This window comes from Enhydra lutris, unplaced genomic scaffold (assembly GCF_002288905.1).
Source record: "Enhydra lutris kenyoni isolate GAN:26980312 unplaced genomic scaffold, ASM228890v2 scaffoldscaffold74, whole genome shotgun sequence".
Lineage (NCBI taxonomy): Eukaryota > Metazoa > Chordata > Mammalia > Carnivora > Mustelidae > Enhydra > Enhydra lutris.
In genome coordinates, this window is record NW_019154158.1 from 3,771,787 (window position 1) to 3,789,221 (window position 17,435).

At 40.3% G+C, this 17,435-nt stretch overlaps 1 protein-coding gene across 1 annotated transcript in view; it reads left to right on the top strand.

Annotated features, from left to right (window-relative positions):
- Positions 1-16,776, top strand: part of LOC111160152 (leucine rich repeats and immunoglobulin like domains 3) — a 48,194-nt gene extending 31,418 nt beyond the window's left edge. The window contains exons 8-19 of the mRNA XM_022523023.1: positions 302-445; positions 1,384-1,464; positions 2,382-2,453; positions 4,995-5,066; positions 5,550-5,713; positions 7,752-8,072; positions 9,588-9,869; positions 11,011-11,463; positions 12,252-12,410; positions 14,213-14,356; positions 14,456-14,731; positions 15,966-16,776. Coding sequence (XP_022378731.1) covers positions 302-445; positions 1,384-1,464; positions 2,382-2,453; positions 4,995-5,066; positions 5,550-5,713; positions 7,752-8,072; positions 9,588-9,869; positions 11,011-11,463; positions 12,252-12,410; positions 14,213-14,356; positions 14,456-14,731; positions 15,966-16,210 — 2,413 coding nt within the window. The 3' untranslated portion in view covers positions 16,211-16,776. The remainder of the gene's footprint in view (positions 1-301; positions 446-1,383; positions 1,465-2,381; positions 2,454-4,994; positions 5,067-5,549; positions 5,714-7,751; positions 8,073-9,587; positions 9,870-11,010; positions 11,464-12,251; positions 12,411-14,212; positions 14,357-14,455; positions 14,732-15,965) is intronic.
- Positions 16,777-17,435: the final 659 nt, after the last annotated feature.

The following is a 17,435-nucleotide window of genomic DNA, read 5'->3' on the forward strand; positions in this document are numbered from 1 at the left end:
TGTTCACATGCAACCTAGTCATATTTTTGTTGTGATAAGTTGAAGCCAACTGTGCTGTTTGAGTTCGAGGCCACATGGGCTAAATCAGTGATGGTTTGTTTATTTTCAAATAAAGAGCAATTTTTTTTAACCAGTAGGATTACAAATAATGTTTACCTAAGTATTATTAAGACGGCAGAGTGTTAAAATAAGGATTATTGGGGTTACATGTATTACCTGTTGTTTGAAAACAAATCATTGTGTTGAACTGGAGAATAAAGGCTACTATTTATTTTTTATTCTTTTTTTTTTTTTTTAACAGGGACCTAACTTTCAATCACTTATCGAGGTTGGATGATTCAAGCTTCCTGGGCTTAAGCTTACTAAATACACTGCACATTGGGAATAACAAAGTCAGCTATATTGCTGATTGTGCCTTCCGGGGGCTTTCCAGTCTAAAGACTTTGTAAGTTACACATTTTACTCTCCGTGCATGAACCTAATTGGTTCCTAAATGTGCCCACTTTTCTCCAAGCAGATTTCCTTTGTTGTGAAGGAAATATGTACAGCCTCAGAAGTAGTGTCTTAATCTTTCCCAGATCAGTTTGATTAAAATCAGTCCATTTCATCCATATGTGTTTCTTAGAGAGATTAAAAAGGACAATGATCAGATTGGTTTGGTGATTACACTTAACCTTCTCAGATCTCCAGGAAGTTGGTAACTGCTCAAAAGAGAAACGATTTTAAATCCACTGATTTTTCTAAAATCCACTGATTTTTATAAATCCACCGATTTTTATAAAAATGCAGATTAGAAATTACCCAGAACAAAAAGATATACAAGGGGAGCAAAGGAAGATGCCTGTTTGGTATACCAGTTATATCCAGGCTTGAACTCTGTCCTCAGAGGAAGAAGAGAGAGTTGGATTAATTGACCTTTGAAAAATCTCTGAAATGTTAATTTTAATGTTGTGCAATGGGCTTTTGGTTTTTGCACGGTCAGAAACTTTTGCTCTGTTCACTATTTGAAGCATTACATAATTGGAAGACATGCTGTGTGCTTTGGCTAACTCCTACTTGTGTGGTTGGATCAGTGGTTTTAAAGTTTAATGTATTTTTCAGACTGTTCAGGTCTTTCAGAATTTAGTCATCTTGATAGAGGAATTAATAGGACAGAATCAACTCTCTTGATTTTGAGCAAAAACTTAGTGTTGGGAGAGAGAAAGAGTTTTCTATTGTTTTGAAAAGGGTGGAGATGATATGGGGGATTATGAGGAATTTATTACGAATTACGTGCCACCTGGGTGGTGATCTTGGCTTTCTGAGCATCTCTCTAAGGAGAATGCTTGTATCTTTTGTTAAGTACCTGGTACGAGTTTCAATAACATTTCTTCTTATAATCAGGGATCTGAAGAACAATGAAATTTCCTGGACTATTGAAGATATGAACGGTGCTTTCTCTGGGCTTGACAAACTGAGACGGCTGTGAGTAGGATTTGCTTCATGGTGGCCTCCCTGTCTGACCTACACCTGTTGAACTCCCTGTCTGACCTACACTCATTGAAGTCCATTCTACAGGTTAAGATTTGAGAGAGTTTAGAACTAGAGGCTGAATCTGGTTGCTTCCCTTGGCTATCTCCCCAGATGAGTGTTGCTATACAAGATGGGTATTAATTTGCTTTTCTTCCTTGGTATGGCAGTTTTATTCAGCACTTTGGGGAGATGTGACTTATTTTAACATCTAGACAAGAATTTTAAATTGTTTTGATCACTTAGAATCTTGAGCTTATCACTGTGTAAAAGGACACTTCCTAATTTCACCATTTTGAAACTCTGAGTGTTCCAGTCTGCTCACAGGACTTTTTAAGTGACACGATCCAGTGTCCCCTGATAATACTGCAGTGGGCACTGAGCAATACAGGCAAAAAACAGGCTTCTGTTTGGCCTTACAGTGGCCTTATGTTTTAAGTTTTCAAGTTGAGTTCCATGTAGCCCAAAACTTCCATGAATGATAAAAGTATCCGTGGGGAAGGAGGGTAAGGAGAAGATCTCCACTATTATCTGCCTCACTAATTACAGTTCTGAAACCATTTACCTGGAAGGAAGTTTCTACCTCTTAAGAAGACTTTGAAAGTCACAGTTTTAATTTGACTGCTGGAGTAACTTATTGAATACCTATATTTGCTGGGCTCTCTGTTGAATGCTTTGAGATCATGCTGAACTGTATTACTGAAATAGATGGCATGAATACGCTTGTGCCCATTATATCATTTAGTTGAAGAAAATAGAATTATTCACAGTGATTTCTTTTTTCCACAGTGATTTTAAAAGAGATTCTTTTCATGAGAATTCCACCCCCAAATGTCTTTAACTATTCCAATGTAATTTTTTTCCCCCCTCAGAATACTCCAGGGAAACCGGATTCGATCTATTACCAAAAAAGCCTTTACTGGTTTGGACGCATTAGAACATCTGTGAGTGACTGGAATTTAGTTACCTGAAGGAATCTAAGATGGTTATCTATTTATGTGTCATGAAAGATAAACTAGAATGTAATTTTGTTGGCATTCTCTCTGTACCATGAAGTATATTTTCACATCTGTTTATCTTCTACCTGTTTATCTATGTATCTATATCTATATGGAAGTATATAGGTATACATTTCTCTTTGCATTTGAGGAACTATACTTATTGGGTTTTCTTTGAGTTATTTTTCTTAAGTAGTGATATATTTAATTTTCAAAAACCGACACTTTATTGTGCACTTACTATACATCAGGCATTATGCTGGATATTTATATATAGTCTCATTTAATCCATTTAATCATTATATATATATAATATATATATTTATATATAGTTTCATTTAATTTAAGAAAATTTTCAGTAGCTCCTATTACTTTTATTTTTAATTAAAAGAAGTGGAGGTTTTGAGTGTCCACTGATTCTGTTGAACAGTTACGATGGATGTCTTGCATTTTAAAGATTAAAAAAGCAGGGGCACAAGGGTGGCTCAGTGGGTTAAGCCTCTGCCTTCAGCTCAGGTCATGATGCCAGGGTCTTGGGATCGAGTCCCACATCGGGCTACTTGCTCAGTGGAAAGCCTGCTTCTCCCTCTCCCACTCCCCCTGCTTTTGTTTCCTTTCTCACTGTGTCTCTTTCTGTCAAATAAATAAAATCTTTGCACAAAAAAAAAAGAAAAAAAGATTAAAAACAATTCCCCGTGGTCCTTAGGAGTGACATTAGGAGGGTAGTGACATTACTTTGAGACTTGTATTAGTTTGTCATTGCTGTTGTTTAATTATAAAACATACAACCTGTTTTTCTACCTTCGTTCTTTCTCTTGTTCCGTTTTGCTACCAGCCCATCAGCTCAGAGTTGCCTGAGGCAGGACTCACACCAGGACTGCCTCTGCTGTCCATGTCCTTGTGCTGCTAACTCTTGTCTTCACAGTCTCTGCGCCATCCCCTCTTAGTAACTGCTGGCACACATTTTTGAAATGACATTTAGGTACGCAGGTATTTCCAGTCACTAGGAGGGCAAGCTAGCTACCCTGGATAGGAGTCAAGACCCGCATGAGCACTGAACCAACCAGCTTCTTAACAACTATGGGAATATTTACACTTGTACAGCAAAAGTACAAAGTGATACAAAATATCTCCACTCTGTGAGGGAATGCTTATAACCAAAAGTTTAGTATCTATTAACCTGGACAAAAGAAGTTCAGAACACATTTGGGCAAACCCGCATTTGCACTGTGTATTGAGAGAGACGATTTCATCATTATCTGCAACCATCTTTCTGTCTCCTGACTCACTTATTAGTTTAAGGGAGGTTCGAATTGCTAGCCACGCTGACAGACGCATTCAGGCTGGAGTAGGATGATTCTGCAAAGCAGAATTTGGAAGGGCGGACCAGTGTTGCTGGACTCCTTGAAACAAATTATTTTCAAAGGGAAACTAGCCAAAGGGTTTGTCATCTGACCCTTTCCATTTCTGGGAAAGTGGAATTAGTGGATCAGTGGAGTATTAACCTCTGCTTCAGTTTTCAAAACCTTCTTGACTCTCCCAGCCTCTTTTTCTGCCCATGTTCGGTACCTTCCCTCTGTCCTGTGTTGCCTCTCATCTCATTCAAAATCCTTTTTGTATACTCTGACCCCATAAAAGAAAAACAGAGTAGTAATCGTTGTGGAGACTGCTTTAATTCAAACTGTTTGTAAGCACTAGTTAAAAATAAAGTCAGCCTGGAATATTCTCTGGTTTTATAAATGTCCTGCCTGAAGTGTGTTTTAGCAAGTACCTCTTGTCTGAACACCTTGCTTTCTCTACTCATGAGTTGTGTGTGGCAGAATGGGCTACTGACCAAGAGCATAGGTGTTGAAATGGAAAATAATTGAGTTCATATCTTACCTGCCCCTTTCATGCCAAACAAGATAGTAAAACCATCTTCTTTTGGGTTGCTGTGAGGAATAAATGTAACACTATGTAAATGTAAATCCTTTAACCCAGTGCATGTCATAGAAAGTATTTTATACATGATGGGTTTTTTAAAAAGCGTAACTGAGAAATTTTATTTGTGTATTTAAAAGTTACTATTGAGCTTTGCGCAGTGGCAGTATCGTAGCCAATGAGGTTTATCCGAGGCGCGATTATTGCTAATTAAAAGTTACTATTGGTTACTAATTTGAGTATTGAGAAACAGTAAAATAATACAGCAGAACAAACCATGTAACTACAAAAAAAAAAAAAATACAGCAGAACAGTGTAGGCCCTCCTGAGTCCAATAACATAGACATGAGGATATAAAGCAAATCTTTTTTACTATAAGAGATCTGCCTCTGATACAAATATTCGTGTTCTTTGATCGAAGCTTCCTAATGGGTTCTCTGGAGTTGCCTGGTTGGTGCATTTCAGCACATGGAGTAGTTTGGCGATGGGGTGGGCAGTGTGGGCCCAGCTTTTGCCTGAGGCAGGCAGTGACCATAATTCGCTCTAATGTATTTGATTTATTTTCAGAGATCTGAGTGACAACGCAATCATGTCATTACAAGGCAATGCATTTTCACAAATGAAGAAACTTCAGCAATTGTAAGCTTTCCTTTTCTTTCCAAGAGTTTCAAATGAAACCTGGTGTCAAGGGGCATGTCAGCCTAGATCACATGTCTATAAAAAGCATCTAGTGCTTTCTTAGCTTGATTTTTATACCAAAAAGCAAAGGGAGTTGGCGATCTGTTCCCTTTGTTGAGAAGAGAAGTTTCTTTCTGTTTCTGTTAACGAATTTGCAATTTAAATGTGTGGGACCTAATGTGGTGCAAGGCCTGACCAGGGTAGCAAGCCTTCAGGAGTGAGGTGTTTTCAGTATATCAGCACTTCTCCCTCAGTAAGTCAGAAACAGCAACAACGTGGTGCTAATACGTTTCCTACATTTTAAGATGGACTAGAGAATATTTATTGCATGGGGGTGTGTATTTGGTTTCCACATTCATTGCTTTGTTAATATTTACTTGAGTTAGTTTACTCATAGAATCTGCATTTCATATAAAACAAATTGAACATAATTACTCTCCTCAGGCATTTAAATACATCAAGCCTTTTGTGCGATTGCCAACTAAAATGGCTCCCACAGTGGGTGGCGGAAAACAACTTTCAGAGCTTTGTAAATGCCAGTTGCGCCCATCCTCAGCTGCTAAAAGGAAGAAGTATTTTTGCTGTTAGCCCAGATGGCTTTGTGTGCGGTGAGTGTGACTGTTGCCTCTGTCTTCATTCTTCTTTTTTTCCTGCCCATGAATGGTCTTGAATAAGCTTATGTTGCCTTGATGAATCTTTTATTTCTGCTGAGGTAGATGAAAATGGTGTGCTGATGATTTTAATGTTACAGATGAGAGAGAATGTCCTTAAATGTCTCTGTTTGGACATGGGGGGGGGGGTTGATGGAACAAGAAGGATGTTGAATCTTGGGAGCACTGGTGGGCAGTCGCAGCGCTCCCTTCTCCCTAAGTCTCTGTGTCTGCGTCTGTGAAGTGGGACGTGTGCTGACTGCCCTTCCCACCTCCGGGATTGTGGAGAGGCTGAACTCACCCATGTCAGTGCTGTGTATTGGGGTACGAAGGGAAAATTATCAGTTCATAATTTACAGGCTGCTAAAAATGTTGCTCCTGGCAGTTAAAGCATTATAAGTAATAGGAAGTTTGAATTTATTATCAGTCAGCATAAGGTCCATTGTTCTAGCGTGAAGAATCTCAGTGCTAGAAATCTCAAACCTCAAATCTCACATAGCTAGTCAGCAGATCTGGATCAAAACCCCAGGTTCTCCTCTCCCTGGTGTAGGCTTCTGTCAACTACACTACACTGCTGTTTACTATTCACTGTCATGAAGACCTTTGTAAAAATAAATGCACATGTAGAACACAAAATCAAAGTTTGCTTAAATTTTAGTGTGTGTGTTAAGATATTACAGAACCTAATTTTACGTTGGCCTTTAAAAATTTATTTGAAACTGCTTTGCCTACGATTGTCTAGTCAAGTACAAGAAAAATATATTTTTTTAGGTTGCAGCATTAAACAGTGCCAACGGTTTCTGGAAATAAAACGTCTGATGTAGCTTTTGGATCTAAATAAGCTTTTGGCATTCATCTAGAAGGGCCCGAGCCATGCCTTTCCCATGGTGCTTATTTTGCAGTTCTCTAGTCCCAAGATAAGAGCTCTCTATTATTTGGGGACGTGTCTACGGTATCCTTGGATTTTTCTTTCAACTGTGATTTTTCTTTCAACCTCAACTGTGAATCTAAACATTGATTTATCAGATGAGAAATTTAGAGTAGCCGTACAGACGCAGAAACCGTCTTGATGACAGCGTGGTATTGGACGTGAGCCGCACTGGAGCACCCAGAGCCTTCCCACAGCCCATTCACTCACACGCACACCCCCCCCCCCCCCCACCACAAACACGCACAGGCATGCAGGCCACCGGGTGTCCTTTCTCCAGAGCATGCAGATAATACATTTTGGTAGATCTAAACTGTTTCCTTCTGGGTTTCGACCATCTCCAAGAAACTGCAGTTCAAAAAAGGTAACTTTTCCAAAAAGTAACAGAGAACTAAAAATAACCGTTTGGAATGAAAGAGTTACCCAGCTCTAATTATCATGTAGTTCTGACAGTGAAGCACGGCGGCCTGGCCTGACTGACGGTCTACCCTCAACCCCAGGCTGAAGCCAGGCTCTCACAGGGAGTTTGAGAGGGCAGAGTTCTTTGTTTCAACTCGATCTAAAGATTACTGCTCTTTAATACGGGTTCTGTTTTTAGTGAATGGGGTGTTAATTGCTGTCTTTGGTGATATTGATTTCTTAATTTTGCTGTGGCTTTTTTGTGGATAACATGGAAAAAGTTGCAGTTCCTACTAGTAGCGTTTAAAGATGATCCATGAGTTAGAAGTTTCTTAGCTGATTTCTTCTCATATTTATGTAAAAAAAAAAAGCATAAGGGGCCTAGGATAAACTATATTATATTCCAGAATAATAGCCTCTCAGTTAATGATTGATATGTAGGTGCCAGCCCCTATTTGAAGTGAACAAATTAGTTTATAACTATTATTAGTTATAGTTTATAATTTAGGCCATCATTTCAACATGAGGATTGGTAGTCCATCTGTGAAACATACACTGAGTGTAAAACCTAAGCACTCACTTGTTTTGGGTTTCTTGGTATTAAAAACTGAGTAGCATTTGGACTGTCGAGCCTTAAAATCATTGTTTCCTCCTCTCCCTCTTGAACAGATGACTTTCCTAAACCCCAGATCACTGTTCAGCCAGAAACACAGTCAGCAATAAAAGGTTCCAATTTGAGTTTTGTCTGCTCGGCTGCCAGCAGCAGTGATTCCCCAATGACGTTTGCTTGGAAAAAAGACAATGAACTACTGCATGATGCGGAAATGGAAAACTATGCACACCTGCGGGCCCAAGGTGGCGAGGTGATGGAATACACCACCATCCTCCGGCTCCGCAACGTGGAGTTTACCAGTGAAGGGAAGTACCAGTGCGTCATCTCCAATCACTTCGGTTCATCCTACTCGGTCAAAGCCAAGCTTACAGTCAACAGTACGTGATCTAACTTTTCCGTTTGCATTTAAAGATACCTTTTAGATTGGGTTTTTCTCTCTCTCTCTTACTCCTAACCCTGTCTTCTGTTTGTAGTTCCCACCTCACCCTTCCTTTCTCTACCTCTCACTCTGCAAAACTAATATACTTGGAATCTACATCAGCGGGGACTGCATTGAGGACCCCACCATGGTGGGTAGCACAGAGCCGAACGACACACGGGTTGTGCTTCTTGGGGAGTTCACAATGTATTCGTCGGCTGTGGGAGGCTGTGAAGCATTACAGCACACCACCTTTAATTCAGAGATCTGGGTTTGATTCCTGCCACTCCTGCATACAGCTGTGTAACTCTTATCAAAGTACTTAACCATCCTGTGCCTCCATTTCTTTTTTTTTTTAATTTATTTTTATTTATTTTTTATAAACATATATTTTTATCCCCAGGGGTACAGGTCTGTGAATCGCCAGGTTTACACACTTCACAGCACTCACCATAGCACATACCCTCCCCAATGTCCATACCCACCCCCCTTCTTCCAACCCCGCTCCCTCCAGCAATCCTCAGTTTGTTTTGTGAGATTAAGAGTCACTTATGGTTTGTCTCCCTCCCAATCCCATCTTGTTTCATTTATTCTTCTCCTACCCCCTTAACTCCCCATGTTGCATCTCCACTTCCTCATATCAGGGAGATCATATGATAATTATCTTTCTCTGATTGACTTATTTCGCTAAGCATGATACCCTCTAGTTCCACCCACGTCGTTGCAAATGTGTGCCTCCATTTCTACATTTTTCTATTAGGAAAAATCGTACATATCTTATAGAGATATGATAATTAGATGAAATAATTGGTGTAAAGGATTAGCCTGGAATACAGTGAATGCTCACCAAATGCAATAAGTATTAGTTGCTGTTAATAAAAATTATAATTGTTTGCTCTGTGTGACCTGAATACATTTTTTATGACAGGAGCCTTACCACTGTATTAATTAATCATTTGTACTTTCCATAGTAGAAGATTTTTGTATATGACTCATTAATGCATTCATTCTACAAATGATTGCTGAGGACTGACACACAGAACAATTTTGAGTTTAAAGTTGTAGGAGAAAACACATATCTAAAGTCATAGAATGTTAGAGCCAGAAGGGACTTGAAAAAAAAAAAAAAAAGATGAAGTGAGTCGTCAGGGTACAAAGAGATTAATTGATCTGCCCAAGATCTCACAGATAATTACTGAGGAAACTAAAAAGTAACTAGAAAATAGGAGAAAGACCTTCAGTTTGTACAGGGGATGACCTGTGTCTCTGCCTGACTTTATCATTTCTGTACCTGTGTGTAACCTTGAGGGAATCTCTTTATCTCAACTTCAGATTCCTTCTCTTGTAATCAGAAATAACCCCAGCCTAACCTACGGCAGGGGCATTTGTAAGTATATATTAAAAAAAAAAAAAAAAGAAAATGAACCTCTAAAACTCCATAGCACTAATGCCCTCATTTTTTCTCTGATTTCAGTGCTTCCTTCCTTCACCAAGACCCCCATGGACCTCACCATCCGTGCCGGGGCCATGGCGCGCTTGGAGTGCGCTGCCCTGGGACATCCAGCCCCACAGATAGCCTGGCAAAAGGATGGGGGCACAGACTTCCCCGCCGCGAGGGAGAGACGCATGCATGTTATGCCCGAGGATGATGTGTTCTTTATTGTGGATGTGAAGATAGAGGACATCGGGGTTTATAGCTGCACAGCTCAGAACAGTGCAGGAAGCATTTCTGCAAATGCAACTCTGACTGTCCTAGGTAAGCGGCTGTTGTCAGATTCTGGGATAGAAATTAAAGATGCCGGCTGACTCAAAGGCCCTAAGTGTCAGGAGCTGTAAGGGTGAGAGGTAATCCATAGGACGCTGCCCTTCCCTGGAGAGAACAAATGGCTTTTCAGGAATTTTGAAGTCAGGAGTGCATTACATCTTAGCCTGTGGCCGGTGAGATGACTCTGCTTCCTCTGTTCCGAGGGGAAAAGTAAATGCTCTGTTGCCTCCACTTGCTCTGCTCTCCTCTTCTCATCACACAGGCGCTACTGATAGTCTTCACACTATAAAACACATATAAACATATAGAACATGTTAGCAGATTGGGAAAGATCTACTCTCTTTTCTAGACCTACCCTACCATTCTGGAAATCAGAGTTTGTCTTTTATCTTTTGCCTGAACAGGAGCTTTTAAAAAAATGTGAACATGTTAATCATACATGTTTCTTATGAGTTGAGCAAAACTTGGGGTTGAGCAAAGTAACCTGTGAACACCAAGTAATAAAAGTCCTTTCAGAATTTATGCATAGGTTTGGATGTCTAGCACTAGAAAGTTTCCCTTTAAAAATGTAAACATTCTGACTTTTTCCACCCATCAACATACCCCCCATGCTTGAAATTACTTATTTTTTTTTTTAAAGATTTTATTTACTTATTTGACAGAGAAATCACAAGTAGGCAGAGAGTCAGGCAGAGAGAGAGGGAAGCAGGCTCACTGCTGAGCAGAGAGCCCGATGCAGGGCTCGATCCCAGGACCCTGAGATCATGACCTGAGCCGCAGGCCGAGTCTTAACCCACTGAGCTACCCAGGTGCCCCTTGAAATTACTTTTATACATTTGACTAGAATGTTTTGCATTGCCCTTCTTCCACCATTCCCAATCTTGTCAAGAGTGTGAGAGATTTAAAAAACAGTAAACATTATCCTTAACAGGTGGTGTAACAAATGACAGGCAAATAATGAAATGAGATTCTGAATGTCGTACCCGTGTTTCGGCTCTCACAGAAGCATGCGCATGAATTTGTGGATGAATACAGTGTTAGGTTCCAGTGTTAGTAAATTCAAGTGGTCGGTCTTACGATATGCAAAACCTGATTTCATTTAGGAGATTGAAAACATAACTTGTCCTTTCAGAAACACCATCATTTTTGCGGCCCTTGTTGGACCGAACCGTCACCAAGGGAGAAACTGCCGTCCTGCAGTGCATCGCTGGAGGCAGCCCTCCTCCCAGACTGAACTGGACCAAGGATGACAGCCCCTTGGTGGTCACCGAAAGGCACTTTTTTGCAGCAGGCAATCAGCTGCTGATCATCGTGGACTCTGATGTCAGTGATGCCGGGAAATACACGTGTGAGATGTCTAACACCCTCGGCACTGAGAGAGGCAACGTGCGCCTCAGCGTGATCCCCACTCCCACCTGTGACTCCCCTCAGATGACCACCTCATCATTAGATGATGATGGATGGGCCACCGTGGGTGTCGTGATCATAGCGGTGGTTTGCTGTGTGGTGGGCACGTCGCTCGTGTGGGTGGTCATCATATACCACACAAGGCGGAGGAATGAAGATTGCAGCATTACCAACACAGGTGTGTAAACAGAAGCTTGGCACGGGGTGCTGGAGTCGTGTGTGCCTGTGGTCCTGGGGTAATTTTCTTCCAGAATGTGTGTCTCACAGCCCGAGGCCATGTCAGAAGGGTGACTCATTTATTTCAAGCGGCAGGAATATGGTTAGCTAAAAATAACACCTCAGCCCCAAAATAAAGCTGATGTTTAAAGATTAACCCTTTTTGTTAAAACCTCATAGGAGTATCCTGTTGGCTATGAGATATAGCCCAAAGCACAGTGTAAAACAGTCCCACGCCTTCACACAGAGGTGATGGAGAACAGGAGCAGCCCTTCATTTATGAGGTCTACACTCTGCCATAGTTCTCTCTCTCATCACATGTTGCCGTGTGTGTATGTGTGCAGGCGTCTAGGGAGGATTCTGTTACTAGTGGGAGCAGGCTGTGACCTGATACGTGCCACCTCTTACACTGATGAATATTAGGTGAGAAATATGGCAGAAATCAAGCTTAATCCAAAAGCTTAGCTACTACCCCACAAAAATTCCTAAGGCTTTATCTCTTGAAACATCTGTTTTTTTGACATTTGGGAAGGGCTTCCTATAGAAGGCAAAATAGAAAATTGGCTTGTGCTTCCCAGAGCAGCGAGTCCTAACCTTCCTAACCTGAAGACTAGACAGTCAAGGTGGGTTTTCAGGAGTAGATTTATTTGATTTGTACAGAAACCAAGACAGTATAGAGTGTTCATCAGGGAAGGCTGTGGGGTATGTATGGTCGGTCTTGGTTAACAGAATGCTGTTGTTGGATTATAGATGAGACCAACTTGCCGGCAGATATCCCTAGTTACTTGTCATCTCAGGGAACCTTAGCCGACAGACAGGATGGGTACATCTCCTCAGAAAGTGGAAGCCACCACCAGTTCGTCACGTCTTCAGGAGGCGGGTTTTTCTTACCACAACACGACAGCAATGGTAAGTGTTTAAAAGGAATACAGGCTGTAGCTGTCTCAAAACAATCTGATGGAAGGCTCAAGTACAGTATTAATTTTCACAAGCAGTCAATACATTCATATGTTGAGCTGGCCCAAGCTCACTGGCAAAGCTGAAATTAAATACTATTATGCCATTCTCTTAAATAGCAGAAAAATCTTTGCTTTGGATAATAAGAGAAGACAAGTAGGAGAATTAAAGTTTAATTTCTCCATGCAACTTGATACTTTTCTTTACACTATAAATGTTCTTTGGCCCTGAATGTTCTCCTTTCTTAAATGACATTAACTGGTTTCATGTAAGGTCTTAAAAGTCAAATGATTTAAAATTCTGTTAGGGAAATCAAATTCTGACTCTTGCTTTAAGAACTGCGTGGTTTTAAGAATAATCATGGGGGCGCCTGGGTGGCTCAGTGGGTTAAAGCCTCTACCTTCGGCTCAGGTCTTGATCCCGGGGTCCTGGGATCGAGCCCCACATTGGGCTCTCTGCTCTGCGGGGAGCCTGCTTCCTCTTCTCTCTCTGCCTGCCTCTCTGCCTACTTGTGATCTCTGTCAAATAAATAAATAAAATTAAAAAAAAAAAAGAATAATCATGGAGGCACCATAACACAGACACACACACAGGCTTGGTTCAAGACCCACTTCTGTCGCTTACTATGTATCCGTGGGCAGTTACATAGTACTTCCTTATTAGGTTGTTGTGAAACTAAATAAAATGCTATGGTGGAAAACTGCATGGTGCTTGGTACATATGAAGGGCTCCAAAAGAGAAAACTATTGACATTCTTTTCAAACATTTTACCATCTTTTCCCACAGGTATTTATTGAATGTGTGCTCTGTGGTGGACTCTATAGTTGAGAGGGAGGAATATGTGCTCTCAGTCTCATAGTGTAGGCCGTGGTGAAATGAAAATTGCAACAAATAGTCACAAAGTGCTTGGCAAAGGCAGTGATAGAGGGTGTAGAGATAGAAGATGTGCACATACAGGTGGGTGTTCTGGTTAGACTCATTTGGTTCCAGCGTTGTTCAAATGTAGCAGGGCTGACGGAAAAGACATTTAGGAAAGTTTAAAGCGACAGAGCTGGAACATAGTAGTGCTATGTCTCTTAGACGCTAGGGCTGGGGATTGGTCTGCTCTGAGTGCTCGAGGGGCCAACGGCACTAGGGATTGCATCTTACACAGTCTCTTCTGAGACTACTCAGTGCCCAGTTCCTGCTTCCCAGGCACATGGCCCATTGCAACATCTCTCACCTACACTACATCTCTTGTCCTTCAACTGCTGTGACCACTCCTAACTGGCGTGTCATTTCTGAGTTGTTTGGCTCAGATACAACAGCTTTTTTTTTTTTTTTTTGAGCTTCTCTTTGATCTGGGCATTCAGAGATGATTTGTTGAATGCCACTTCCTGGTCCTGCTCATCTGACCTGGAGGGAGGGGGCAGTGCTGATGGCATTGTGTGTTTCAATGGCTGCTTTGGCTGCGGTGTGCACACACAGATCAGTTTCTCTGGGAAGCCACTGGGGGCCAGTGCTCTGTGAACACATGCAGTTCAATGGTTCATCATGTCCTGTCTTTGTAAGATGGCACAGATTTCGTCAGTTACTAATCCGTAAGCCTCAGCAAATGTTTTAAAACCCTACTATAAATTTTTCCAGTTTTCCCTCTTACATGCTATTCGATCCAAACTTTTTATTTACAAATATGGAAAATCCCTGAAGTGGAGAGAGTGTTGTAGGGTACTTGAATCACATTAATTCGGTGACTGAAATGTCTTGTTTTAAAGGGACGTGCCATATTGACAATAGTAGTGAAGCCGACGTGGAAGTCGCCGTGGATCCATTCCTTTGTCCCTTTTTGGGCTCCTCAGGCCCTGTGTATTTGAAGGGGAATGTGTACGGCTCAGATCCATTTGAAGCCTATCATACAGGTATGCGGTTTTCTTACCTGAGTTCAGTTCTGTTTCCTGGAGAGACTTCCCAGAGGCGCTAACTCTGTCTCTTTCTGTTATTGTCCCCAAATGTAAAAGGTTGTGGCCCTGACCTGAGAACAGCCTTAATAGACCACTGCGAGCCCAGTTACATAAAGAAAAAGGAGTGCTACCCATGTCCTTACCCTTCAGAAGAATCCTGTGAACAGAGTATCAGTGACATAGGATGGCCTTCCCATGTGAGGAAGTTAATCAGCTCTCCTTACGCTCAAAATGAAGGACCTGGAATGAAAAGTTTGTGTCTAAACAAGTCCTCTTTGGATTTTAGTCCAAGTCCAGAGCCAGCATCCGTTACTTCAAGTAATTCTTTCATGGGTAAGTTTATTAAATTATTAGACACCTTGACTCAGGACCCCTATTCCAAGTTGCATGTGGGAAAGCAGTGAGTCTCAGATGCCAAACTTGTGAAAATGTGTGTTTGTTTGTTTGTTTGTTTGTTTTTAATCATGTAGTCATGACATCCTCTGAGTTAGTCTACGTGTTTCTAAAGGCAAAGTCAGACATGGGGGATTTTACTTGATTATGTGTCTAATCCGTAACTAAGCCTTAGATGCTTTCTGGTTAACTCTGTGTGTGGCATCATCTAGAAGACAAGTTTTGGGAGTGACTTAGGAGCTCCATTTGTCACCCATGTGGAAAAAGTGGTTTTGGGCTACAGCAGCTCTTGGGGTGGAGTTGTATGCGCTGCATGATTGTGGTTTGGGATGTCTGGTGGCTCACCCTTTGACCACAGTCAAAGAAAGGGAGGGTGGACAGCATCCCACCTGGCAACAACTGCTTGTCAGCCAAGCTGACTGCTTTGGCGGAGAAGACTACCAGAGCCTTAAAGCATAAGTTGGGGGTGGTAGACAGTGGCTAGTGCCAAGACTTGCTTGTGAATTTTTTTGTCTGTACATGGGGATGGTAGATGGAAAAACTGAGATCATCGTTTCACTGAATGGAGATATGGGAAAATGAACCACAAATTATCTTGTGTAAAAAAAAAAAAAAAAAAAGGAATTTAAAAATATTTTACCCAGCTTTTATGAAATTTTATGTTTTGTCACAGTATAATTTTTTTTATATTCCTTTTTTTAAAAAAATGCAAATATGTTTTATGTGACTGTGACAAGAGTTTGAATCTGTTAAGTAACATTCTGCCAGTAAAGAAGAAAGGGCAAGGCACAAGGATTATTTTGAAAGACACTTTCCATATCCAGGCACAGTTTACTTATAACCAACAATCCAGATCTCCTTCATAGAGAATTGCAGACTGGCAAGAACTAAAGCCAGGATTTGGAAGAAATTATATTGGGGAACTTCATTGCTCAATGATTACTATTACTGTGAGTGATGAAATGAAATAAAGAGTGGACGTATGTATTCATTCCCCAGCTCCATTCTGTACGTCTCTCTCCATACCAGGAATGCATATACACCTGATACTGTAAATGGCTTATAGAACCCACTTATGCGTGCTTACGGGCTAAGATGCTCCTCCATTTGAAATGTGTTTTGAATTAAATGCTAGCCAAAGGACCTATATGCTCAAGGGGTTTCTTCCTTTCAGGAACATTTGGAAAGCCTCTGAAGAGAGCTCATCTGGATGCCTTTTCAAGCTTTGGACAGCCAGTGGGTTGTCAGCCAAGAGCCTTTCCCTTGAAAGCTCGTTCTTCTCCAGACTTGGACTCTGAGTCAGAGGAATATGGGAAAGAAAGGACAGATTTTCAGCAAGAAAATCACACGTGTACCTATAAACAGACCTTAGAAAACCATAGGACTCCACATTTTCAGTCTTATGACTTGGACACATAGACTGAATGGGAGCAAAGAAGAGCTCAAACATACTACCTCAAGTGGACTTTTATTTAAAAGAGAGAATCCTATGTTTTTTTAATGGAGTTATGAATTTTAAAAGGATAAAATGTCTTATTTATACAGATGGACCAAAATTACAAAATGTTATAAAAATTTTATACTGGGAGTAACTTTCATATAAGAATACCTTTTTAAACTATTTTAACTTTGTTTTATGCAAAAAAAAAAAATCATATGTAAATTAATGGTATGAATCCATGACTATTTTATGTATTTTTATAATGCCAGATTCCTTTTTATTGAAAACGAGTACTAAAGCATTTTAAATAATACCTGTCTTATACCCTTTTAAATAGAGTTCACTTAATTTTATTTTGCACACTGCATTTAATAAAATGTGTCATTTTGATCCCAAGCCCCATCTATACAATTACAGTTTTTATTGTTTTCAACACATTTTCGGCTTAATAATTTCATATTATCATGTCTCAAGTTGATGGAATTATACTCAGCACATTAAAATATGAGCCGAATAAATGACCATTCTGCCTATCACGCAAAGTTGGGGTAATACAGATTCAAATCAGATTAGTGTATGTGAAAACACATTATAAATGAAAAAGAGCTGCAAAGACTTGAGGTACGTTAATTTATCCCTAACTTTACAAATAAAAAAAGATTTATTGATATAGTCTGGTATAATGCAATACAGCCACCATGGCTTAAATCACCGTTCAAGCCATGTTTCTTTAATTATAATAATGCCTTATGTGGTCTAACGCCTTGTGCTTTTCCAAATAGTTTCACATTCACCACCCCTTTAATTACAACAAGAGCATGGTTTATTGCACATTTCTATAGTTAAAATGGCTATGACGAAGGTGGATTTTCATCTACTGTTCCCCATGATAATGGGATGTTGATGGAACTGTTGGCTATTCTTACTGATTTTCTGCTGGATGAGCAGTTCTAATAGAAAAGGCACTTTTAAACCATTCTGCGACATTCTTTAACAATTAAATTATTTTTCTAATTTGGTCATCCTGCTCTACTTGTTAAAAATTAAGTATCAAATCTATTACTTAAACTATTTAAAGTATTTGTTTTAAACAGTATTTAGATAAAAATGGCATTACATGACTGCCATATATACATGCACAAAATGAATGTAGTCATTTTTAAAATTAAGTGACGTTGTCTCAAGTAATTGACATAAACTTAA